Below are 26,101 nucleotides of genomic sequence, written 5' to 3' on the forward strand. Positions count from 1 at the left end.
TAGGTTTCTTTACTTTTTACTGTACAGCACGGACTGCTAAAAATCTGCAAATTTCCAGTCCTTTACATCTAGAACTCTTTAGCAGTCTATGCTGTAGGTAGGATTTATCTTTGTGCATGATGTGTACTGTCTTATATTTATATTTCTTTCTGTCCTTAAGTGGCCCCAAATATGTTGTTTGTATTTTTATTCCTAAAAATATGACCAGACATTGTACAGTCTCTTAAGATGGCTGCATGCAAATACTGTGCGCCCCCCAAAGAGACCACATAAGATTACTATGACAGCCACCTCTGCTAGTCCTCTTAGGGAATTTGCTGCTTCCTTCATTTTCAGCACTGGGTCACAGGACAAACACTAGCCACTTCAGGTAATTTCACAACCAAGAAGAAAATAGCTAGTCTGAAAATAGTGATATAAAACATTTGCACAATATGACTCTTTTCTTTTTAGGATTGGACCAATGAAATGGGATGGGCCTTAGTCTTAATAGGGGTGTGCATTCGTTTGCAACATATTGGCAATCTGCAACGTATATGCCATATTCGTTGTATTCGTGGGGGTCACGAAACATATGGTGAACCCCACGAATGCAACGCATCACTAACGAATAAACCCCCACCTTCCTGATCCCCCCAAGACTTGCCAAAAGTCCCTCATGGTCCAGCGAGGGTCCTGGAGCGATCTCCTGCACTTGGGCTGTCGGCTGCCGGCATTCAAAATGGTGCCGATAGCCTTTGCCTTTACTATGTCACAGGGGCTACCGGTGCCATTGGTCGGCCCCTGTCACACGGTAGGAGCACAAGATGGCGCCGGCCGTCCATTGCTCCTACCATGTGACAGGGGCTGACCAATGGCAACAGTAGCCTCTGTGATATAGTAAAGGCAAAGGCTATCTGCGCCATTTTGAATACCGGTAGCCGACAGCCCAAGTGCAGGAGATCATCCCAGGACCCCCGCTGGACAACCAGGGACTTTTGGCAAGTCTTGGTGGGGTCAGGAGGGTGGGGGGGTTGTAGTTAATTAAATTTAAAGGGTTGGGATAGGGGTTTTTTTTGGGAAACAAATACATATGTAACTAATGAACGGATCGGGGTCCCCCGAGAACGGATGCAACGGATTTGGGTCCCGACGAATACGAATACCGAATGGGACAAATCCATCCCTGCTGCACATCCCTAACTCTTAAGGCACAAGAGTGGAACAGGGTCCTTGGCCACTGAGGTACACAGCACTAATGCAAGGGAAAAGGTCTGACGACGTTCGGAGATATAAACTGTCTGCAAACACGGGGGGGGGGGGGGGGTCTCAGAAACCAAAACTAATACACTTCTAGGAAGGTGGTCAGTACACACTTATCCTTACCCTCCTGAAAGCTATAGAGAATCATCTTCTTCGTACTAATATTAATTATGTTATCCTGCTTGTATGCATGTGTTTGTGTGCAATGATTATTTAATAATGTGTTTGCATGAATATGATTTGAGCCCCTTATGATTTAGTTGCAGTGGGTCAGGTATTGTTGCCTTTGCCCAGTATCAGTTTTCATGGCTAATGTTCTGAGGCTATATAAAACCTCCACATAGAGAAAGAAGTAAACTATGCTCTGGAAAATGTCCTGCTGTGCTTTTTGGAGATGTGTACCTTCTGCAAGAAGAACAGAATCGACAGTGGGATACAGTTTTCTTTTATTTATTTTTTTATGGGAATATATAATTTTAGCTAATAATTTACAGAAGAAATATAGGTTTGGGATACTAAGGGGGTCAATTTCAAATCATGATGGGCCATTATCGTGGGCGTTAGGGTGTTATCCCATGCAATAACGCCCTAATGCAAGTGATAACTATCGCATCGTGATGTTAGAATGTAAATGAGGGAAAAGGGAGGAGTTTGGGCAGGGTTTAGTAAAATGAGGGGCCGGTAGCGCTGCGGGCAATAATGTTTCGCACATTATCGCTGGCAGCAGCACTGGAAATACCTACACCTTTTCTACCGGTGCTACTGGGCGATGTGGCCAGCTGCACACTTTTGCCTCCCACCCCTTTTTTGGCCACAGGTGATCATTTTGCTATAATTATAGTGAAGTGATAAATCTAGGCCTGAGATAGTCTCAATGTAAAGGTACACATAAAGTTGGATGACCTGAAAAAAGGGCCCTGGAAAGTTTTGTGCTCTGGAGTACAATAAAAGACTGATTTTAATACAAAGATGTCATGTTCAGTGCAGGCTACTCTGTTCCGTAGTGATTTCAGAGCTTGAACTTGCACTTTTGTGATACCAAGCCACGGACTTAACCGCAGAGTATAAGGGACATTTTGTTTAGCTGCATGGTGAGGGGATCCATTATTTAAAAGCTTGGTAGCTTCCCTTACCAGCAGCACTCTGTTACCTCAGGCTTTGAGGCCGATGTACTGATCTGTGAGATTTCCCCTGGGTTAGCAGTCTCGTACATACGCAAGTTTTCTACCTAGCTCATCTGCATGGATAGAAAAATAGTGCATGAACTTGAGCTTCCGGGAAGGCAGAAAAAAGATAACTACACTTTACTGAGATAGTTATAATAATAATAATTGGGGTTTTTTGCAAAACACAGCAAGTGAAGATGTTTTTGTACACTAGTTTGTAAAAAATTAATAAATAATGAGCTGCTTTGCACGTTTTTGCATCACAGCAGCTTATTATGTATGAATTTAAATATACTTTAATGCCTGGCAGAAAGTTTACTATAGATTGGTCCAAAGCTGCAAATATTTTCACAGAAGGGGTGATCCCAAACTTCCCATTTAAACTGCAAGGCAGGCTATGAATATAAATAAAAATTATACCTTAAATTGTCTGTTGTGAATGCCAGAAGTTCAAAAATAAATTGGAGAGTTAGAATGAAACACACTAAATGTAGGTACAGATATAGTAGGCATCTCAGAGACCTGGTGGAAGAAGGATAACCAATGGAACACTGTGATACCAGGGTACAAATTATATTGAAATTATAAGCCAGGTCAAATTGGTGAAGGAGTGGCACTATATGTTAAGGATCGCATAGAGTCAAACAGGATAAAAATCCTGCAGGAAACAAAATGCACCATGCAATCTCTATGAATAGAAAGTCCCTGTGTGATAGAGAAGGGTATAGCGTTGGGGGTATATTACAGTCTGCCAGACCAAGATGAAGAACAGACAGGGAAATCCTAACAGAAGCTAGGGAAACTAACAAATTAGGAAGCACAATAATAAAGGGAGGTTTCAATTACTCCAATATTGACAGAGTAAATGTCTTATCGGGACATGCTAGGGAGGAAAGGCTTCTAGATGTTAAAAAATGACTATTTCATGGAGCAGCTGGTCCTGGAACTGATGAAAGCGGGGACTACTTTAGATCTAATCTTCAATGCGATGTAGGATCTGGTGTTAAAGGTAACAGTGATAGGGCTGCTTGGCAAGAGTGATCCTAATGTAATCACATTTAACAGAATCACTGAAGGGAGGACCATTAAGGAAAACTACTGTGGTAGCATTTAATTTTAAACAAGAGACTGATAAAATGAGTTAGTTAGTTATGTAAAAACTAAAAGGAATGGTTGTAAAAGGTGAAAAGTTTGGATGAGGCATAGATACTGTTTAAAAACTACCATCTTGGAAGCCCAGACTAGATGTATTCCATGCATTGAAAAAGATAGAAAGAAGACCATACTATAGACAGCATGATTAAATGGTGAGGTGAAAGAGACAATTAAAACCAAAAAGACATCTTTCAAAAACTGGAAAGTAACAAATGAAGAAAATAGAAATGCAAAAGCACTGGCAAGTTAGATGTAAAGCATTAATAAGACAAAGCAAAAGAGAATTTGAAAAGATGCTTGCCAGAGAGACATAAACCTAAAATAAAAACTTTTCAAATATATTCAAAGCAAGAAGACTGTGAAAGAGTTGTATGGATTGCTAGATGACTGAGGGGTAATAGAGGCGTTCACAAAAGACAAGACCAATGCAGAAAAACTAAATGAATTTTTTGCTTCTGTCTTTAATTAGGAGGGTGTTGCGGAGATACCTACGCCACAAACATTCTTTGAGGAACTGAAGTAAATTAGTGAACCGGGAAGAAGTAATAGAATAAAATGATAAACTAATGAGTTACAAATCACCAGGACTGGATAACATATGCCGGAGTCCTGAAAGAACTAAAAAATGAAATTGCAGACTTACTACTAGTAATATCTAACCATTCATTCAAATCAACTACGGTACCTGAGGATTGGAGGATGGCCTACGTAATGCCCATTTTTAAAAAGGGTTCCCAGTTGATCTGGAATACTACAGACTGGTGAGTTTGACTTTAATGATGTGCAAAATGGTAGAAGCTACTCTGAAGAACAAAATTACTGGCCATCTGGACAGACACAGATTAATGGGGCAGAGCCAACATTGATTTAACAAAGAGAAATCTTGCCTTATAAACCTGTTAGATTTTTTTTGAAGAGGCTAGTAAACATGTGGACAAGGGTGAGTCGGTTGATATTATGTATCTAGATTTTCAAAAGGCATTTGACAAAATTCCTAAAGAAAGATTCATTAGGAAATTAAAAAGTTATGGGATATGAGGCAATGACCTATCATGGATTGGTAACTTTCTAAAATATGGGAAACAAGGGGTTGGAGAGAATGATCATTTCTCTCAGTGAAGAAAAGTAAATAGTGGGAATGCAGCCTGGATCTGTACTGGGACCGGTGCTTTTTAATATATTTGTGGGAATCATGAACTAGGCAATCATATTTGCAGATGGCATAAAATTATTCAAAGTAGTTAAATCGTGAGGCTATTGTAAGGAACTGTAAGAGGACTTTGTGAGACTGGGGGATTAGACATCTAAATGGTAGTTGAAATTTAATGTGGACAAATGCATAATGAATAATCCAGACTATTCTGTATACAATGCCGTGTTCTGTATTAGAAGTCACCACTCAGGAAAAGGATCTTGGAGTCACTGAAGACAATGCTTTAAAGTCCTCTGCTTAGTGCGCAGCAGTGGCCACTAAAGCAAATAGAATGTTAGGTATTATTAGAAAAGGTATGGAAAATAAATGCCATTTAGGTTACCCCATCTCAAAAAAATATAGTGTAACTAGAAAATATAGAGAGAAGGGTGACCAAAATGATAAGGGGTTGGAACAGCTTCCCTATGAGGAAAGGCGAAACAGTTTAGGGATTTTCAGCCTGGAAAAGAGATGGCTAACAAAGGTCTATAAAATCATGAGTGGGGTGGAATGGGTAAATAGGAAATGGTTATGTACTCTAATAACACTCAGACTAGGGGACATGCCATGAAGTTAATAGGTAGCACACAATACAAATCAGAGAAAGTACTTTTTTACTCAGTATACAACTAAACTATGGAATTTGTTACCAGAGGATGTGGGTTAGTGTTGCTGGGTTTAAAAAGGGTTTAGACAAGTTCATGGAGGAAAAGTCCAAAAACGAATATTAGCCATGTAGACTTGAGAAAGTCACTTCTTATTCCTGGTTATGAGCAAAAAAAGATAGGACATATTCTTTGGCATCCTACCGGGTACTTGTAGCCTGGATTGCCCTGGATGCTGGGTTTCATGGAACTTTGGTCTGACCCAGTTTGGCATTTTTTATTATGAAAAAATATGCAAAACATCTATATTTTGGTGTTTTTGTATGTTTCCAGGTCTTTTGTGAATTTTTTCGCACAAATACCCCTTCTGTGAAAAAAATGTCACAGCTTAGTACATCAGCCTTTTTGTCATACTTGCATTGGTTAGTACAGAACATGACAAGGATGTCAACAAAAATCTCATGTAGGCAGAATCCAGGGCCTGATGCCGATGTAGTCTTTTGTAGGCCTTGTTCAACAGTTCAGTCAGTTCTGGAACTGAAGGCTGAGGTTTGGGTGAAATACTGTAAGCAGGAAGAGCTAAAGCTAGCCCTAAATGATAGGAGTTAATTGTTATGTGATGTTCCGTTAGATTTCAGGGATTTGCTCTGAAAGATGCGATGCCAGTTTTGGTCCACTAAAAGCTGTCTTTTTTCTTAAATCCAGTTTGTACTGCTGCTGTTTAGTTTTACAAGAAATCCTTTTTTTTTTTTTTCAAATTATTTATGTCACCTGACCTTATTTTCTGAAATGCAATAGTGTTCATCTCAACGTTTCTTAGATATCATTTGTTGTACGGCACACAGGCTGGCAGTATGACAGTGGCGCAGGCGGGACCTGCGAGTGGCTCTGCCACATCCCCTTCTAGCTCTGTCCAAGTTCCTTTCTCAGGACTGTAGCAAATAGTGGAAGACTTGTAGGCTCCCTAGAAAGCAATATTAAAGTTAAATTAAAAAAAAAATAGTAAAAGCAAACACAAACACTAGTACCAAAATTTACTCCCCAAGAAAACACATTTACCCCAGTATACTCATACAGTACCTCTTTAAGGGCAAGAGTTATTTATGAAAGGATTTTTACCTGAATGAGAAAATGGGGACATACTTTTCTGAAAAGAATGCTGGGATTTTGCCTGAAAATATTTCATCACCATGTTTTCAACCTTCCCTATGCTCTGTCTGCCTCATGAATACATTTCCTGGTTCTCTTTTTTTTCTTTTCTTTCCCTTGGCTCTTTCTTTTTCCACCTCCCTCTGCCTTCTATGAACGTCTGCCCACCTCTTTTCCCTGCCTCTTTCCTCCATCGCTACCACTTCACTTACTTTCCTCCTGTTGACTTCTGTCGTTGTCTTTCACATTTCTTCATTCTCTTATGCATGTCTCCTCAGGATGGTCTTTACCAGTTCCCCATCCTTCCATCTCACCAATCACAAAAAACCCCTCTTCCTACACTTTCCTGCTCCAAAACACGTTTTAGGGAGCGCAGGTAAATGTGAGGATGAGATAGCAGCTCCCCTTCTTGTGACAGCTGATTCAGGATCAACACTAAACTAAATAACCTGCAGTGGAAACGCAATACAAGTGCTAAAATAAATCTACTGCTATAGGGATAACATTGATCAACATCTATGTGCATGTAGAGTGAGATGTCCCTATGGCAGCAGATTTATTTTATCACAGTTAATTCAGGATGACAATTCCTCAGCTCAGGGAACCCCCCCTCCCCCCTCTGGGTATCCATTCTCTTGCATCTCGCCTTCTTTCTCTCCCCTCCTTCTCTCCCCCTTACTTGCAGATGCCTCTCTCCTTTGTTCTCCCCTCTCTTCCCCCAACTTTTCCTTTCTGTTCTTTTTAGCCTCTGCCCCCCGTGCTCCCGCTCTCCCTTTGCTCTCTTCTGACTTCCAACTTGCTCACTTCTCTCTCCCTTTTGCTTTTGCCCTCCCCTGCGACCGTCACAGTCCCACTGCCTGCCCCATGCTGGCTTTTTTCCAAATACGTTCGCCGGCACCGGGAAAGAGAGAGGCAGCCACATGGCAACATTATGAAGGAGGATGTAAAAATAGGAGGCAAATCCCTGGGTAGTTGCAAATGGGTGTTTATGGTGCCATAATCAAACAGAGTTTGGTTCTGATTGAGGTGGAAGGAGGAGGAGGAGGAGGAAGAGGAAGAAACCGTTGGTCCAAAAAAAAACAAACAAAATATTTAATCTCATAAGAAGAAATGATGAAGCACTAAACAGTAGGTGAACTGAATACCACTTTACAGTAACTCTCTACATATCCCCTGTAGGATTGTCGATTAAATATTAAAAGTAAGTAAAAAAAAATATATACACATGTACAAATGAAAAATTTGTTAGAAACTGCACATACTGAGGGCTACTTTGAAAATCCATTTACCTGTGTAAATATCTATTTATCCAGGAAAAAAGGCTTTTTGAAACTGCCCACTCTATACGTGGGTACAATTACATGTATTGTGCCACACTGAGCCTACTTTTATCCATATTTTTGTGAAGGTATTCCCAAGGTGGGGTCAGGCCAGGGTGGAGGCAACAACGTGCACAGTTTTGCATTTTCAAAATTATGCACGATGTTTTGGCCAGAAAAAAATATCTGCATGAAAGGAGGTACAAATCTCTGTGGCTACTTTTTTCTTGGGCAGTTTTCAAAGAGAAAGTATGGGCACACCTTCCTCTTGAATACTCTGGTGCAAAGCCCACAGGTAAAAGTATGCAGGGAGTTCACATCAAAATGCAGAGTTCTGAAAACTGTTCCCATTATGCTTCCCTACATTATAAACCATTAAAATATCAGATTTGTGCTTACTTTGTATTGTTTTGGATGCTGATGCTCGTTCACGGTTCAGTGTGGAGTGGTTAGCCTTTGGCAAGTTAACCTCTCACTGCCTCAGGCACTCACATAGGAGTGAATTTTCAAAGGGGTTTCATGCATAAAAGCAGCATGTGCAAGTGGATATGCTATTTTATAACCTTCGAGAGTGTGCGCGTGTTTTCAGTTTTGTTGTATGTATTTTACTGGGGGGGGAGGGGCAGGCTAGGGGCATTCAGGGGCGGGGTTCAGAAGTACGTGTGGTAGGTGCTATTTTGTAACAGATATCTACCTTATAAATGGGCTCTGACCGACGGCCCGCAAATGCGCAGTAGAGAGCAGCTCTACCGCGCATGTGCGGGCCAGCACGTTGGTCAGAGCCGTGCGTGCCCGGAAAAAAAAAAATGGCGGTGGGGCCGCAGGAGCGGCGGCGGCCGCGAAGCAGGAGCGGGAGGAGAAGCAGCGGCGCCGCGCGCGCGAGTGACACCCCCCCCCCCCCCCGAGATCTGCCGGCAGGAGCGGGAGGAGAAGTGGCGGCGGCGCCGCCGCGCACAGGACACCCCCCCCCCCCCCGAGATCTGCCGGTTGTGGACGATCGTAAAGGGGAGGGGATCGAGAGAGGGAGGGGAAGGTGAGAGAGAGAGAGGGAGGAGGGGAAGGTGAGAGGGGGAGGGAGGTGAGAGAGGGGGAGGGAGGTGAGAGAGAGGGGGTGGGGGAGGGAAGGTGAGAGAGAGGGAGGGGGAAGTGAGAGGGAGGGGGGAGAGAGTGAAGGAGGAGGGAGAATGAGGAGGAGGGAGTGGGAAGGAAACGGACCAAGCCCGTTGTTACGGGCTTAACGGCTAGTATGCATATATATTACTGAACTTGTTCATTCACTTTTACACTTGTAATTGACTCGTACAAGTGAAATCAGACTGGTCTGTTCTCTGCAGTTTTTGGGTGGGAGATTTGAGTGAATTGGTGGAGCCTCAGGGTGAAGTGCTAAAATGTCTAGGCAAACTGGAGAAAGACTGGGTGAACTGGTGGAGGTAATAGCAAATTGGTTATTCCAAGCACTCACACAAGTATTTTCAAAATGGTATATAATATATGCATACTATATAAAATACCTGTCTCCGCGTTTAATTCTGGGTGTTTATTTGCACACAGTGTCACAATTATTTCCTGTGTAAAATATACATGTGCTTGTTTATAAACGAGTAAAGAAAGTATATATTATACTGCATTGGAAATATATGCATGCATTGAAACGTGCATACTTTCAGAGCAGACATATGCAGTATTTATAAAATACTAGTACTTTCGTGTACATATGCTGTGCCACAGATAGGCTTGAAAGTTAGGATCTTATATGTTAATTTCCCTAGGTTTGGGAACACCTGTACTTACTTGTGATTTATTGTGCCAACTTACTGATAACAGAAGCAAGATTAGATATTATATTGGGGGTCTTTGGAATGGAAAGATAGGAGATCACATATGAGTTAAATAAATAAAGCAAGTTTGCTTACCATAAACGGTGTTTTACATAGATAGCAGGATGCATTAGCCATTACGTGCATGACGTCATCTAGTGGCACCAAATGGACCGCTCTCTCTTAGCTCATAGAGCTACTGAGCATGTGTGGGAATACCTGCTTGGGTGTTGCTTTGTGAGTCCCTCTGTCAATTTTAGAACTAATTCTAGATAAGTGAGAGGAGAAGTAGCCTAGTAGTTACAGCAGCAGCTATGAATGAGTGAAAAGAGGGTTCATATCCCACTGCTGATCCTTGTGACCTTGGACAAGTTACTTTACCCACCTTTGCCTCAGGAACAAACTTAAAAGATAGATTTTAAAAGTATTACTCGTGCCAAAATTACCACATTCGTGGGTATGTTGTGTGCGAGCAACGTGGATTTACGGGGTGGGGCCAACAGTAACTCCGTACTTTAAAACCGGAGACTGCGGTGCACATTGGCTTGTTATCCATGTAACTTTACTGCTGCTCTGGATGAGGAACAAGTCTGGAGTTTTAGTCCTCACAGGACAGGGTGAGGAGTTGGGTCAAATGGGGGCGTGCAGGATGAAGAGCAGAGGGGTTGGAAGACCTCGATGTTAAATGGGCAAACTGGAAAAACTGGCTTGTCCCTCTGCAAGCATGTTTTAAAATATGCCTACATATACACGTAAAAGCTGATAAAGTCCTATGGAAGACACATGCGCTAGATGTAGCTCTAGTACTTCTTAAAAGTAGGAGCATACTTATGTATGGTTGGTATATTTTAAAATATATATGCTCAAGTGTGCACATGATTTAAAATTCCAGCGTATCTTTGCTCGCGCGCAGATACATGTGTATGGGCGCAAGTGCATTCATTTTAAAATTAGCCTGTTAGATTGTAAGTCCTTGGGGGATAGAGAAATACAGTACCTGAATGCACATACTTGAATGTAATCTGCTATGAAGTGCCAAAAAGCAGAATATTAATCAATTAAAGTAATTGAAAGCTGTTTGAATTTCCACGGAGTTAGGCAGTTATTTAGTATAGCTAATTCATCCTGCTACTTGTGGAAAACACTGTTTACAGTAAGCAAACTTGCTTTTTCTGCTGATAAGCAGGGCTGAATTAGCTATTACATGTGGGGATTCCCAAGCTGAGGGTTGCAGTGGAGCGGTTTTTGAGAAATGGAGCCTTGTCCCCACCATGGAGTGTGGACTATGAGTGAATCAGCTATGCAAAACTGGTTGTTTGAATTTATTGTCACTCCTTGAGAGATTGTTCAGACATTAATGGGTGCAAAGGTGTGTATTGATGATTCAGCACTTCTTATTGACTGAAAGCTAAAATTGAACAGCAAAGTGTTGCAGTCTCAATGTTCTCATTCTTAAGGGAGACATGCGAGTGTAATGTGTAATAATGATGACCTCACTATTAAAGAATGGCCTAGTCTAAGCCAGGGGGACTATGTAATAGAAGTCAATACATTTTGAAACTGCATTTACTATTTTAAGTTTACTTGAGAATTATATTGTTAATGGCCCTAATACAAACCAAATGAATATGGTCCAAGGTCAAGGTAGCTGTGCTTAAACCAGTGCTTCCCCAAAATAAAACAAAAAGAGTAGGATTTGAATAGAGATCTCTCTGGAACTACTTTTCTCCCTAGTAAGTGCCATGCACTACTGGATAGCTGAGATATTTAGCCTTATGTGGGGGGGGGGGGGGGCAATTTTCAAACTCTCCATTTTGGGTCAAAGTACATGAGGTACCTTTTACTTGCAGAATTTGCACCAATTTTTACTTAGAAGCTTGTAGCAGGCACAAAGTACCCCTGCACGTTTGAACCTTTTTTTTTGTGCAGGTTCTTTTTCCAGGGACACCACCACGTGAGGAGTTGAAAATGCGATCTATGCACATTATTATCCTTCCCTGACCTAAACAAGCCCCCAAGAGTTCCTCCTCTAAGTGCTGCTAAAAGCATGCGAGTTGTCCAACAACACGAACACTTTCAGTCATATTAAGGGAAGGCAATTTTTATAGAGCTAGTTTACATGCATGAATCACTATTTGCATAAGCAAATGCCTTTGAAAATTGTCCTCTTATGGGATAGTTTCAGGGATAATGTTAATTTAACAAATGCTACTAGGAAAAGAAACTGCCAGCGGACAATCTGGCAAGCACATTTAAAGGGTGAAAGCTGTATGGCTACCCAGCTCTCTGATAAATTGCTGTAATAACAGAAAATTGTAGCACGCACCATACTCCAGCTGTAGCCTCCTACAAGATAAATACTGTCATCCAGGACCGCACACCCAGGGCCACTCCGGCCTTCTAAAATAGGCGTTTGCAGAATATTCCACTGGTCACCTTTTGGATCATAGCATTCCACAAGCATGACATCTAGATGGGAGAAACCTGCGCATAAATAAAACAAGATAGTGAAGGTTTGACTTTCCTGTACCATTGTCTATATCTGGGAAATAAATGTTATTGAGCATCCAGAGTCCATGTGAGTTATCTTGCACAGCACATTAGTGACAGAAGTACAAAAATATAAAAGCACACTGAAGTCTGATGGCAGCTCTAGGTGCTGCTATGCACAAGATGTAGGATTACATTTTTGAATACAGCTTTTGATCCCTTGGTTAACCAGGAGTGGAAGTGCCAAAGAGGCAGTATTTACAGCCTCCACAGGGAAGGAGAATGAGGCCTCACTCATCGCTGACCAGATAACAAAAAGGCACCTTAATACCAGGCTCTGGTGGGGCAGAGTTACTTTCCCTTGGTTGAGGTATTAACACTGCTATACCTAGACTGGCAGAGTGGATATGGGGGGAACTACAGGCATGGTTATAGCCATAAAAGAGGTCCATGGGGACACCACGGCAGCAACATGGCAATGACTGACCTTGCAGCAAGTTGTGGCCTATCTGGAAGCTCAGGAGATAGAGTACATTAGTTGGTTAGAAATGATCCCACCCTTTTTAACACTCCAACAAAGAGACTTTATTTACGTTATTACTTTGCATCAATATGATTTTGCCAATTCTCAGTTGTCTGTAAAAAGATATTTTGATGCAGCAGTTTCACTGGCCATCTAAAGTACAAACAAGTAACAAGAGTGGCCCATTGCTGATTCAAGGCTTAGGAAAGCAAATCAATATTGACAAACGTCAAGATGTCAAACTTATTTGGATGAAGTGGTCTTTGCCTTCCAAGACCAATATGAATGAATCATTAGCTGTTCGGTAACACTGGTTGGGTAGTTTAGTTTAATACATTTCAGCTTGATATACCACCTTTCTATACAAATCAAAGCAGTTTACATTATAAAACACAGAACTATATTGTATTTATCCATCATGAATAAATACAATAAAAACAAACATCACAACAGAAAAAGACATAAACTTCACTTACACACTAAAACAAAAGAAACATATATAAACAGATTAATAATATCACAATAAAAATCAAGGAGGCATATTCAGCACTATTTAGCCAGATAATTAGTGACTTATCCAGATAAATAGTGTGCAATAGCAGTCGCTGCTGAATATCCCATGTAAGTTAGCTGGATGAATCTTATCTGGCTAATTTACATAGACATTTCATTTTTTCCTGAATTTTAAATAATTATCCTCAAACTGGATCTTAGGGGACAAGGCACTCTATAAAAATGTAGCCTGATAAAAGAAAGTGAAGCGCCTTGTACATTGTAATATGGGATGGAATCAGAAAAAAGATCTTTCTGAGATGAACGTAATAATCTTGGCAATTGGTAATGCACCAAAAGATTAGCCAAATATTGTGGATGACTGTAATTTGTTTTAAAAACAAGGCAGAGTATTTTAAATTTACACCTATATAAAATAGCCAATGTAATTTCTCAAGTGATGCTGTGACATCTTCCCATGGAACAGGTGCAGCACAGGCAGTGGCAGTACGAGCTTCCTAACACTGTCTGGCCAGTGTGTCTCAACTCTTCTCTGGAGGGATCAAGTCAAGGGGTGAGGGAGGAATGCAGTCTCCATGTCTGTGTAATCTTCCAGATATTCAGGTTTTGTATGCTGCACTAGTACCAGTGGCATAGCCAGGCAGGGTCTGAAGTTAACTTGAGTGAGCACTAGGCATACAAGTGTGACCTTGCTAGTTATACATTTATCCACAAATTGAACCCCCCCCCCCCAAATGCCCAAGCAGTCACTCAGTCTCACTCTCTCTCAATGCTCCTTCTTCCCATGATGTGCGAGAGAGAGACTGGTAAATGAGAGGCATTGAGAGAGCACAAGATTGCTGAGGACATGATGGGTAATGAGTCTCTCTCTTGTCTACCTCCACTCCCCCAATCCCCAGTAGTTTCTTTCTCTCAAGTTCCGAGCCCCTCCCCTGTCCCCAGCAGTGTCTCTATCTCAAACCCTTTCCTTTCCCGCATCTCTCTTAACTGAACACGCCACCAAGTCCTCCCAGAAGCAATGCTAGCTACATAAACTCAGGCCTCATACCTAGAGAGTCCCTGAAATTTTGGTAACAGAGCTAATCATGATTTCCATCCCACTGCCTCTGAAAACAAACCTGTCAAAACACATAATTCTACATCACACTTTTATATTTTAACCTTTCAATTAATATTCAAATTCTGGTTTCACTTTAAGTAACCACAAAACAAACATTCTCCACTGCCAGGCACACTGAACTCATACAAAACTTAAGAACATAAGATGGGTTGCACCAAAGGTCCATCAAGCCCAGCATCCTGTCTCCAACAGTGGCTAATCTGGATCAATAGGAAGTATCCAGCAGATCCCAAAACGTAGCTCTAGGTCTTTGTTGCTCACTCCCAGGGTGATGCAGTGGCCTTCCCTAGTCTACCTGGCTAATAATTGTTTATGGACTTTTCTTCCAGGAACTTGTCAGACTTCTTTTAAACCTTGCTAGGCTAGATGCCTTGACCACAATCTCTAGCAATACATTCCACAGCTGAATTGTGAACTTAACGAAAACATAATTTCTCCAATTTATATTAAATCTGCTACCCTATAAAAGTTATGCAGGACCTATAGAGCAAACCTATATCAGCACTAGCTCCCAGCATGCAAACAGCAAGGAAAAGACAGCATAGCAAATATATTATACCAGGTCCTAGAACACTAATATACTTTCAAATTGGAAAACAACAAGCTGAACTGCTACAGATCCCCACACAGAACAAACTGACATTTACATAACACAAAATAAGTGATCACAAACTAGAAACAGAAATATGTAAACAAAAATTTAACATGAAACTCCAAGAAGTTATTTTTGCATCGGAAAAATAGAAACAGAAATGCATTTTCTCCCATACTGAACAAAATATAAAGATATCAGAGAATCACATTCCCGAAATTAACATATTCCAATCATTAAATTTAAAATAAAATGCTTTTATTTCTACCTTTACTGCCTGGGCTTCTTAGTTTTCTTAATGCATTTGACCCAATTTCCTCTATCTTCTAACTCTTTTCCAGGGTCTCCTTTCTACTGTCTATTTCTTTTCTCTCCTCCTGTCTTCTTCACTTCAACATGTATCTCTGACATTGATCTTGCATGCCTCTTTTACCCATTTTTCTCTTCTTTACTTCTCTAGCCTCTCATTATTCTAGTCCTTAATATCCTTATTTTCTCCTCACCTACCTAACAGACTTTTATCTATTTCACCTCCTTCTTATCCACCTTCCTATTTCCCCTGTCTCCCACTCCTTCCCCAGTCTTTATTCCTCCTTTCACCCATTCCCTAGTCCAACAATTTTAGTCTGTACTCACCATTTTCCCAACTCTCATCTATTTTCCTCTGCCTTTCATCTTCTCACCAGTCCCAGCTCCTTCCCTGTTACTAAATCCCAATCCTACCTACAGCTTCTTTCATCCACCTCTTATCCCCTATCTAGCCTCCTATTAGACACTTTTTCCCTTACTAGCCCTATTTCCATCATCTCTCACTCCCTTCATAAACCCATACCTTTCCAATGTCTTGCAGCCCTCTTTCCATTTTTTTCCACTTTCACCCAACGTCATTCATACCACCTCTTAACTCCTCCCTACCCTTAAGCCCCCTTCTCTTACACCCATCTCACATCCATAGCCCCAGCTCAAATCCCTAACTCATACTCTCCCAGCCCAACTAACAACCCCATCTCATAAGCCTCCTTCCAAATCCAAAGTCCCCGTTATCTTCCAGTCTTCACTCAATTGCTTAGGTTCTGGCTCTCTCCCCTTTCCCATAGTCCCTATTTCTCCACTACTCTCTTCTTATTCCCTTTTCAATCTCTTGAAGCTCACTCTCCCCATCCATACTCAATCCCTCAGCTCTCACTAACCTCCTGTTCTCCCAATCAATCCCACTGTCCCCCAAGTTCTCACTCAGTTCCCACTCCTCTTCCCAAACCTTACCCAATCCAGTCCCCACTCTCCTCACAATCCAAACCTAATCCTTTAACCCTCACTAAACCCCCACTTACTCTCGTTCCCAGCCTCCCCCACCACCAAATCTCACCCAATCCAGGTCTCCATTTTCACACTATTCCCCACCCAATTCACAAATTGCCACTGCCTCCAACATCTAACCCATCCCACTTTGAAGTTTCCATACTTCTCTGAAGTCTCTACTCCCTAAGCCTTCACTTAGTTCTCCCCCAGAGTTTCTTTTTTTCCTTGGAGTCCTGCCTTACACTCTTCAACTCCCTCTTCTGTGATTCAGCAATGGCAGTCAGTGGATCTAACCCTCCAGCTTCCAGCTGCTAGTATCGCTCCTCCTCCTCCAGCTCTGTTCAATGATCTGCTTTTTGAACCACAGGGCAATCTGTATCTACAGAGCCTTGTGCGGTCCAAAAAGCTGATCACTGAACTGAATTGGAGGGGGGAGGAGTAGCTCTGGCCGCTAGAAGCTGACAGGTTAGATGCACTTGATTGTGGCAATAGAGGACTTGTCGGCATACCAATGGCCCTTTCTCTGGCACCTTAGGGCAGCTCTACAGAGCTCCTAATATTATGCTATCTCTTTTCCACTGGTGTGGGCTGCAGAAACTGATTTTCCTCTTCTTTTGGCCCCACATGACCAGTGAGAGGCCGAAATTGGATGGGCCTCATTTTGAAGTCGGCCCATCAGCTTCCTATCTCAAGAGCTATGACACTTATAACAGTTTCACTATAAGAAGAAAGACCTTTCAAATGGTTTCCTCCAATTGCATACAGCCGGTCATTCATTGCTGCCAAGGCATGGATGGCTCGTTTTGTGTTCATGTCTTGTTTTCTGGCCCAGATGTCCATGACAGGATCATAGCAGTACAGCCAGGGGACATACTCTCCATTGTGAACACCCCCTGCAAAGAAAAAAAAACCCCAAACATTTTTATTTAACCCCATGATGCCACAGATATTAATTAAAGTCTCCTCCTTATCATTACATCTTGAAAGTGAAATTCAATAATGTTCGTAAGCTGGAGAAATGACTTGCCTGAAATGTGTATTTTTCCGTTGTGCACTGCTCCTGCATGGGCTGCCAGGGGCTGTGGTAATGAGGACACATAATGCCATTCATTGGTTTCCAGATTATAGCATTCCATGCTGGACAAGTACCCGGTTTCATTCCTGCCACCGATCACATACAAATGCTTCTCAAGGCGACAAGCATAGAAGCTTGCTCTCCTAAAAGAAAAAAGCAGAAAAAAAATATATAACCTTTAAGTTCATACTGTAATACCACTGTAACTCAGGATCCTACTTAAAAACCAAGCTTATAGACATTGGGGGTAATTTTCAAAAGGATTTATTGTGTAAAAATAGCATATATTGCAGAAATGTATTTTAGAGATGCAGAGACTATGTTATAGAGATATGAGGTACTTTGTAAGGGTATGTTAACAGACAAAAATGAAAAATTAAGCAGATAACATAAGAATAAATTAACTTGACATTCACTTTCCTTATGGTCCTTCAAGGGTCATTGTTCCCAATTTATTAAGTGAAATACATCAGCAAATTTTTTTCTTCAATTATTGAGTTTTAAAAAATAAATTATTTTCTACTCTACTGCAATTTGAGCACCTTCCCTTCAGCTAGGCGTCATATTAAAGTTCTGCCCTTTTAGTCACAAAGGTACTTAATTTAACAGGTATTGAACAAAGTTTAGTCTGCCTGATTTCACCTGCCACTCTCGGCTGCATAAGGGCAGTACAACAGTCTTTTTGACCAACACTTCTCTGGCAGTTTGGTTTCCAGAGGGTACTGCACTCTCCAGTGTTATCTCAAAGCAAAAATTACATCAGCAGGTATGGACAATATTTAGAAAACTTGGGTGCTAGGCAAAATATTTGGGAGTCAAGGGGAAATATGAGTTTTTTTCCTTTACAATTTACTCTATTTAATTTTTTTCACATTTTGCTTTTTTGTTCTTGCTATCTTCCTTTTTATTTGTTTTCATTTATGTAGCGTGCTTCTCCTCTCACTTTGCTTGTTTTTCTGGCTTTTTTTTGGAGGACAATTGATACGATTTTATTGTTTTGGGTTTCTGTTCTGTTGTTCTTTGCTTCTCTCCCCTAAACTCTTCTTCCTTTTCCTTTCAGTTTCTTGCATGCACCTCCCCTGCTGCAGCCACTACCCAAACCTTGCTCCCCACAAAACCTTATCTCTCAACCTCTGCAGGTTGTAGCAGCACCAATTCTGCTTTGTGTCTAGGCCTCTGTTAGGCCACAGTGGTTCTTCCACTTCTCTGTGGCCCAGAACTGTAGCAGTACCTCCATCTCGCCTCAGCCCAATGGCTGGGAATGCATCTGAAAGGCACCAGGAATTAAAGGGTCAATATTCAAAGCCATTTAGACGGATATCTCACAAATTATCTGTCTAAAAGGCAAATTTTGGAATATGGAACCACTTGTCTGGCTAGATTTTAGATGGCTAAGTCATTAACCAGCTAAAATCTAGCCAGATAAAAAAGAGGCATACCAGGGAGGAGTTATGTTATCCCGCTAACTTAGCCCATTTTTAACTCTAACTAGCTAAATATTTTGAGACTATTCTACAAGCTTGCAGGAAATACAGAGACGGGGTGGATTGGCCTATTAGGGGATCGGGCATCCCCTGGTGGGCCGGCCGCACTGGTCACATGCTCTTCATCTCAGCTCCTCCTTTGGGCCGCAACAGAGCCCAAGCCATCACGGTCCAAAGGAGGTCTCAGCGGGGCTGCAACGGAACCCAACCTGATTCAGCCAGAAGACGGGACTATGGCCCGGAGTCAGCAGAAAGACGCATCTGAAGGTAGCAGGGCCGCCGCTTCCCAACTCCCCTCCTGCAATAAATAAGGACCATCGCAGGCACGGCGAAGGCTCAGAAGAAAGGAGGACGTCTGAGAGGGGTGTGTGTGTGTGTTTGTATAAGAGAAAGAATTTGCATGTGAGTATGAGAGAGAGTGCCTGCATGAGTGTATGAGAGAGAGCGAGCCTGCATGTGTGTATGAGAAAGAGAGCATGTCTATCTGCATGTGTGCATGAGAGCACCTGCATGTGTACATAAGGGAATGAGAGCCTGTATATGTGTATGAGAAAGAGTGCCTGTGTGGATGAAAGTACATGCGTGTGGATGAGAGAGATGGAGTGCACCTGCATGTGTGCATGAGATCATTTCAGATGTGTTTGAGAGAAAGCCCGTATGTGTGAGCCTGGCATGTATGTATAAGAAACAGAGAGAGCCTGAAAGTATGTGTGAGAGCCTGCATGTATATGAGAGAGAGAATGCCTATGTGTCTAAAGAAGAGATAGAGAGGATAAAAATTGTGTGCCCCCATTCACCCAAATCCATAACAATCTCTGGGAAATCAAAAGATGCCAAGTATTTATTTATTTAGTGGTATGGAAAGCAGGAGATTTATTAATTATTTACTTTTTAATTATTTTAAATTAAATTCTTGTATCTGCTGTTTTAAAATATTTTATTTGTGTTTGGGAAATATTAGAACAAATGTATATGACTTTTTTAATCATTAGGGGCCTAATATCGAAAGATGGCCATTTGAGTAACTTGGCCAGATATAACTTTTCCAGCTAAAAAAATGGTACATTCAGTGGCACAGCTATGTTGCTGAATGTACGCATATATATTTGATTTAGCAGTATACACTATAATCATCTAAAGTGGCTGGTTAACTTATGCGGCCAAGACTGAATATTGCTCTTTAGCTGCATAAGTTATGCAGCTGTCGCTCCACCCACATCTTATGCAGCTAACCTTCTAGTCATATAAGGGACTTATATGGCTAAGCAGCAACTGCTAAACATAAGCGCATATTCAGAGGTCGCTACTTAACCAAAAAAGTCCCGCTTATCTGGCTAAGTAGTGCTGATTGCTGAATGTGCTTTGAATATCGGTTCCCCTATGTTTGTTGGCTATTTTGACATTTTTTCTTTTCATGGTTTTAATATTATGAATGATGTCTTATATCTCTTGGTTTTATTACTTGCTGTTTTGTGAGAGTGATTATGATTCTCTTTTTCCACTGTTGCACTGCAAGTTGGGCTTGTTGTGGTTACCCGACCATGTTTGTGAGCAAGAGAGAACGAGTGATACAATGAGCTTATGTTTGAGTTTTTGAACAAGAGTACTATTTAAGCCTGTGGGCCTGAGTGTAAAAAGAGAGTGATTGAGCCAGTGAGCATGTGTATGAGCAAGAACTAGTTGGTGAACATGTGTGTGAGCATGTATATGAAAAAGCATGAGAGAGCCAGTGAGCATATGTATGAACAAGAGCGTCAGTATGGGCCACAGTGAGCATGTCTGTGAGAGAGAGCATGTGAGCATGTATGAGAGAGCATGTGATCTAGTGAGCATGTCTGAGAGAACATGTGATCTAGTGAGCATGTATGAGAGAGAATATAAGGGAGTCTATATGAGAATGAACATTGCGTTAAATAGAGAAGAAAGTTTGTGCATATCTCCCACCCCTTACTAATCCATGACAATCTCAGGGTAACTGGAATCTAAAGTTCCCAGTTACGGAAAGAAGGGGATTTATTTTAGCTTTAATTTTAATTACTGGATGTTGTTTGCTGTGTCTGCTAGTTTTAAACATTTTATCGATGTTTGGGATATTTAAAAAAAATGTTATACATTCGTAATCATTGGATGTTCTTTTCATCAGTTGTTTTGAAATATTTACTTTTTTTATGAGTTTGGTTTTACTATTATGATTAATACTTTATGGGGCGGATTTTCAGAGCCCTGCTCGCGTAAATCCGCCCAAAACCGGGCGGATTTACGCGAGCAGGGCCCTGCGCGCCGGGAAGCCTATTTTACATAGGCCTACCGGCGCGCGCAGAGCCCCGGGACTCGCGTAAGTCCCGGGGTTTTCGGAGGGGGCGTGTCGGGGGCGTGTCGGGGGCGGGCCCGAACCGCGCGGCGTTTTCGGGGCGTGTCGGGAGCGTTCCGGGGGCGTGGCTACGGCCCGGGGCGGCCCGGGGGCGTGGCCGCACCCTCCGGACCCGTCCCCAGGTCGCGTCCCGGCGCGCAGGAGGCCCGCTGATGCGCGGGGATTTACGCCTCCCTCTGGGAGGCGTAAATCCCCCGACAAAGGTAAGGGGGGGTTTAGACAGGGCCGGGCGGGTGGGTTAGGTAGGGGAAGGGAGGGGAAGGTGAGGGGAGGGCAAAGGAAAGTTCCCTCCGAGGCCGCTCCGATTTCGGAGCGGCCTTGGAGGGAACGGGGGTAGGCTGCGCGGTTCGGCGCGCGCCGGCTATACGAAATCGATAGCCTTGCGCGCGCCGATCCAGGATTTTAGCGGATACGCGCGGCTCCGCGCGTATCTACTAAAATCCAGCGTACTTTTGTTTGCGCCTGGAGCGTAAACAAAAGTAGGCTATTCGCGCTCGTTTTAAAATCCGCCCCTATATTTCTTGATGTTATTGTTTGATGTTTAGTGAGGAATAATATTTGTTTTTCCATGCTATACAGAGTGGCTTGTTGTGGTTTCAAGTTCAGTTTTTGTCTGTATGTTTCTATTTATATTTTATCACTTCTTCATTTTGTATTTGGTGAGGGACTGCCTGTGTTCTACATGTGTGAATGAGGTGAGATTTTCTGTTAGCGTGTAGCAATGCTTCCTCCAAGGAGTGACTAGGTGTGTATACAATTTTTTTCATGTGAACAAAAATGTTTTAAACCAACAATTTTTGAGCACCAACATTAGTGTTCCATTTCTGAATATAGCACAAAGAAACATTTATGTGAGCGATCAGGTAAAAAATGTGAGCAATGCTCTAAGATGTATGAGCAATCGCCTACATGTTCAGCTTAAAGGGAACCATGATGTGTAGTTTCTGTGCAGGGATCTATAACAGCTTGCCTTGTTCTGATTTCCTAATAGAAGGTGTATTGGTGTTTTAGGATCTGATGTAATATTTTCAATGTTGCCTTTTCATAGGTTGGGTTATTACTGTTTGAGTGCTGGTTAGTGCTGTTTTCGTATGGGAGGTTTACTATATTGCACTTCAGTTTACTCAAAGCTTTCTGAAGACCGAGCCCACACCCAACATCCGTTACAATAAGTTGTAATACCATATGACTGCAGGTGGCTTTTTTGCAGAGTTTTCTGGTTTGTGCCATAGTAGTGCATGCAAATAATAAACATGTTGTACGTGATATTTTTACCTTAGAATTCTGCACTTTGAATGTTCTTTTTCATGTAAAATCTGTTATTATAAATTACCCTTGCACCAGCCCTGGCTGTTCTGACTCCACAAGAGAAAACAGGATTCCTATCTGGAGCTGGATTAGTAGCTTTCCCTTGTCTCAGCCAGGGCTTACGTTTTTCTTTTTATAAGCCCAGGGAAAAGTATGGATCACTTCTGGTTCCCTATCCCCTGGAGTAGGTAGGCAGAGTCAAGCCTGGGGAACCATAAAAACAGCAGACTGTGTAACATGCAGTCAATGGGAATGCACTAGAGTGGTGGGAGGGTGGCAGAGAAGTGGAGGCAAGCTACAGGCACAGGGAGGGAGAGAGTGAGCCAGGAGGAACTACCTGGCACTGTTGGGGAGGCTTCTGTCTGAGGTGACTGGACTGAGCTGTGAGAGGAGCAGTTAGCTGTGAAAACAGCAAGTCTCAGAGTGGGACTGGAAAAGGAGGAGACTGCTGCAGAATGAGGAAGGGCTAGCAGAAAGCAAGAACTTTAAACTATGATGCGGGAATGCTGGGATGGATGCATGCACTGTATGAGCACATGAGCAGCAGCACAACAGTAGGGTGTTAGAGAGTGAGTGTCTGTGTCAAACAGAGACTGGCATACACCTATACATACACTTTGTGTCAGAGGGAGAGTGTATATGTGGGTGTCTCTCTCTGACACACACACACTCTCTCTCTCTCTCTCTCACTCTTAGTATGTGGGTTTATCTGTGTGTCTGTGAGAAAGTGTCTGAGAAAGAGTGTGTGTCATTGTATATAAAGTTTTTGTAATCTATAAATCTGTTTCTGTGACTGAGCATGTGTGTGTGTCTGACACTGGCTGGCAGTGTAGTTGTCTCATTATTTTCACTAGTTCAAGAGCTGCTTGGTTGGCCTGACCAGGATATCTGTGTATGTATATGTTAACTGATTTGAATGGATGGAACTGGGTCTACAGCTTTGTTTATTAACTGCTAGTCTAGAGTATGCTCTATTTCTTAGTTATTTAGTAAAAATTTGAAATTTGTTTTGGAGATATTTAGGCTTAATTCTGCCAGGTTCCAGAGTTGACTTGGCGTGCTTTATGGAGCTGTTGATACACATACTGCAGAGAAAGTGCACGAGGGAGTCATATTCCCCATGGGCCGGTTTTGAAAAAATTCCCCCGGGATGATATTTTCCTGCAATCCATGGCAATGATCACTCTTTTCAGGAACAAACTTCAGAACTGCAGCACTTGCCAGAACACTGGTACAGTAGAGTTTATTGATAATAATTTGGATTGGCAGAGTATATTTTTTGAATTCTAAAGAAAATCCAGCTGTTTTTTTTACAATTTTAGCACTAAAAACCATGCATGACCTCAAAATAAAGATGTGTTTGACAATTTTGATGTGATTTAGCAAATCCATTTATGTTGCCACTCTGAAAGGACACAAATAGGAGTGGCAGTCCTTAGAGCTCTTGGCAACCTTCTTATATTCAAGTAACTGTGCACATTACAAAAAATGTCCCATCACTTTGATTCTACATTGAGCTAGAGAGAGATGTCTATGGGTAGTTATAATTGGTTTATTAAATTGGGGCATAACAGAACATACTACATATTACAGAACATATTACAGAAACTGATGTATTGTTAGCAACTTCGAAATGATTTAAAAAATTGTTTCTGGTGGGAGGGGAAACAAAGATTATGATCAAGGCCCCAGATTTTAGCTAGAATGTTAGGAAATTCTGTGGCAGTTGCCACAGCCCTCGAATTGCACCAAACTGGAGCCCTGATTGCGGCAACATGCAAACAAGGAAGATATTTTTCTGCACTCAAATAGGCCAATGCAATATCAGTGCATAAAAAGCGTGCAACCAAACTGGGCGCATGTTTTTTGAACGCATGTACATCCACCTGTTCTGGGCACTCGATGCAATAGGCAAATAAGTTGCCACGCTACAAGGGATGTACAATGTAATTTGTGCGTCCCTAGCGCTCTGCATCAGGCACCCAGGAGAAGTGGCTGTGCGTCTAGAATGGCCGGGCCAGAGCTCCCTCCCCACTACCAGCAGGGGAGGTCAGCCTTCTGAAAGGGGATTGGGTCCTTTCACTGACATGTGACCATGAATGGAACAATCGGCAGGAAGTGAAGGAGTGAATAAATTAATATCAAGTGCCTGACACTTAACATTAATTTATTCACTCCTTCACTCACTGCCAGCAGAGGGTCTGATTGGGCCAGACCTTGGGGATGCTGTTTTCTGTGGTTCCCCCTATGAGGATCCACAGAAAGAAGAATTTTTTTTTTTTTGTTAAGCCCTTGAGCAGGTCATAATTCTGTTTTCTGTGTTTCCTCCTAATTAGTATCGCAACAATACTAATAGGAGGAATCACAGAAAGCAGGATTTTTTGGGTTTTTTCGTCAGCCTTTGAGCGCCACATGTTTTAATGCCTTTTCCCAGGCAGGCGTTAAATTTGCAGCATTAAAATGAGCGTGGCAATTTTTTGTATTGTGGGGTAATAGCTAATAGCCTCATCTACATGGAATTTGCATATGATGAGCGCTAATAGCTATGCGCTCGATTGGACGTGCTAATCCCAGAATTGCATCGGGGTTCTTTTAGCGCATCCAAATTGTGCATCCAACTGCATGTTAAGTGGCGCGCTGACCTGAGAGCCCGATATTGTATCAGCCTGAAAATACATAAGATTTTAGGTTTCCTCTAAAATGTTTTTGGCAAACTTTTATTGCCCTTTTCTGATCACATGTAGACAACATCCAGCTCAATCCACACAGAAGTTCTGAAGGTAATCAGTTTTCAACTCTTTATAACTCTTGAAAGCTAACAAAAATGTCAATCCAAGTTAAAAAAAAAAAAAGTATCACCTGTAATTTATATGCTAATTCTACAAATTTATTTCAGAAAGAATCAACTGAAGAGCATCATTCATTATAAAAGTATCCACCAATTCAGGCTGCTTTGAGAGTTTAGATCAGTGATGGCAAATTCCAGTCCTTGAGTGGCACAAACAGGCCAGGTTTTCAGGATATCCAGAATGAATATGCATGACATAGATTTGCGTATGAGGACGCAGTGCATGGAAATCTTTCTCATGCAGATTCATTGTAGATATCTTGAAAACCTGGCCTGTTTGTGGCACTCGAGGACTGGCGTTCACCATCACTGGTTTAGGCATTGCTAGTTAACCTCATAAAAGACATTAATTAGGTACATTTCCAGGATACATAAACAGAAAATTGGACAAATGAGTTATGAAAATGGTTTCATCTTCCCAAGCCAGTTATATTCCACGTTTGGAACTACTGATCAAAAGATGCACTTCCCCAGGAACTTGGGCATTCCTGTCTGCAATCAGCACACTGTGGTAATTATGAGGTCGATATTCAAAAGTCATTTAGACGGATAACTGAATTTAGCCGTATGACTTATGCGGCTAGAATTTAGCTGCATAATTTGGGGGCGTTCCAGGGGCAGGTGAGAGGCATTTTCAGGCAGGCCAGAATTAGCCACATAAGTATGCGGCTAACTCTGGTCACGCCGTAGGGCTGTCCTAATGTTGGCTGGATATACCTATCCAGCTAACTTTAAGATGGCCGGGGATATTCAGTGGCATGGCCACACTGCTGAATATCCCCATTAAGCTAGCCAGATAGCTTTATCCATCTAACTTAACTAGCTGCTCCGCC

General features: G+C 42.0%; 1 protein-coding gene across 1 annotated transcript in view; it reads right to left on the minus strand.

Moving 5' to 3' along the window:
* Window positions 1-1,078: 1,078 nt before the first annotated feature.
* KLHL14 (kelch like family member 14) overlaps window positions 1,079-26,101 on the minus strand; it is a 211,989-nt gene continuing 186,966 nt past the window's right edge. The window contains exons 5-8 of the mRNA XM_029591202.1: window positions 17,210-17,400; window positions 16,917-17,075; window positions 11,972-12,129; window positions 1,079-6,324 (exon numbers count right to left, since the gene is read on the minus strand). Coding sequence (XP_029447062.1) covers window positions 6,184-6,324; window positions 11,972-12,129; window positions 16,917-17,075; window positions 17,210-17,400 — 649 coding nt within the window. The 3' untranslated portion in view covers window positions 1,079-6,183. The remainder of the gene's footprint in view (window positions 6,325-11,971; window positions 12,130-16,916; window positions 17,076-17,209; window positions 17,401-26,101) is intronic.

This window comes from Rhinatrema bivittatum, chromosome 2 (genome assembly GCF_901001135.1).
Source record: "Rhinatrema bivittatum chromosome 2, aRhiBiv1.1, whole genome shotgun sequence".
NCBI lineage: Eukaryota > Metazoa > Chordata > Amphibia > Gymnophiona > Rhinatrematidae > Rhinatrema > Rhinatrema bivittatum.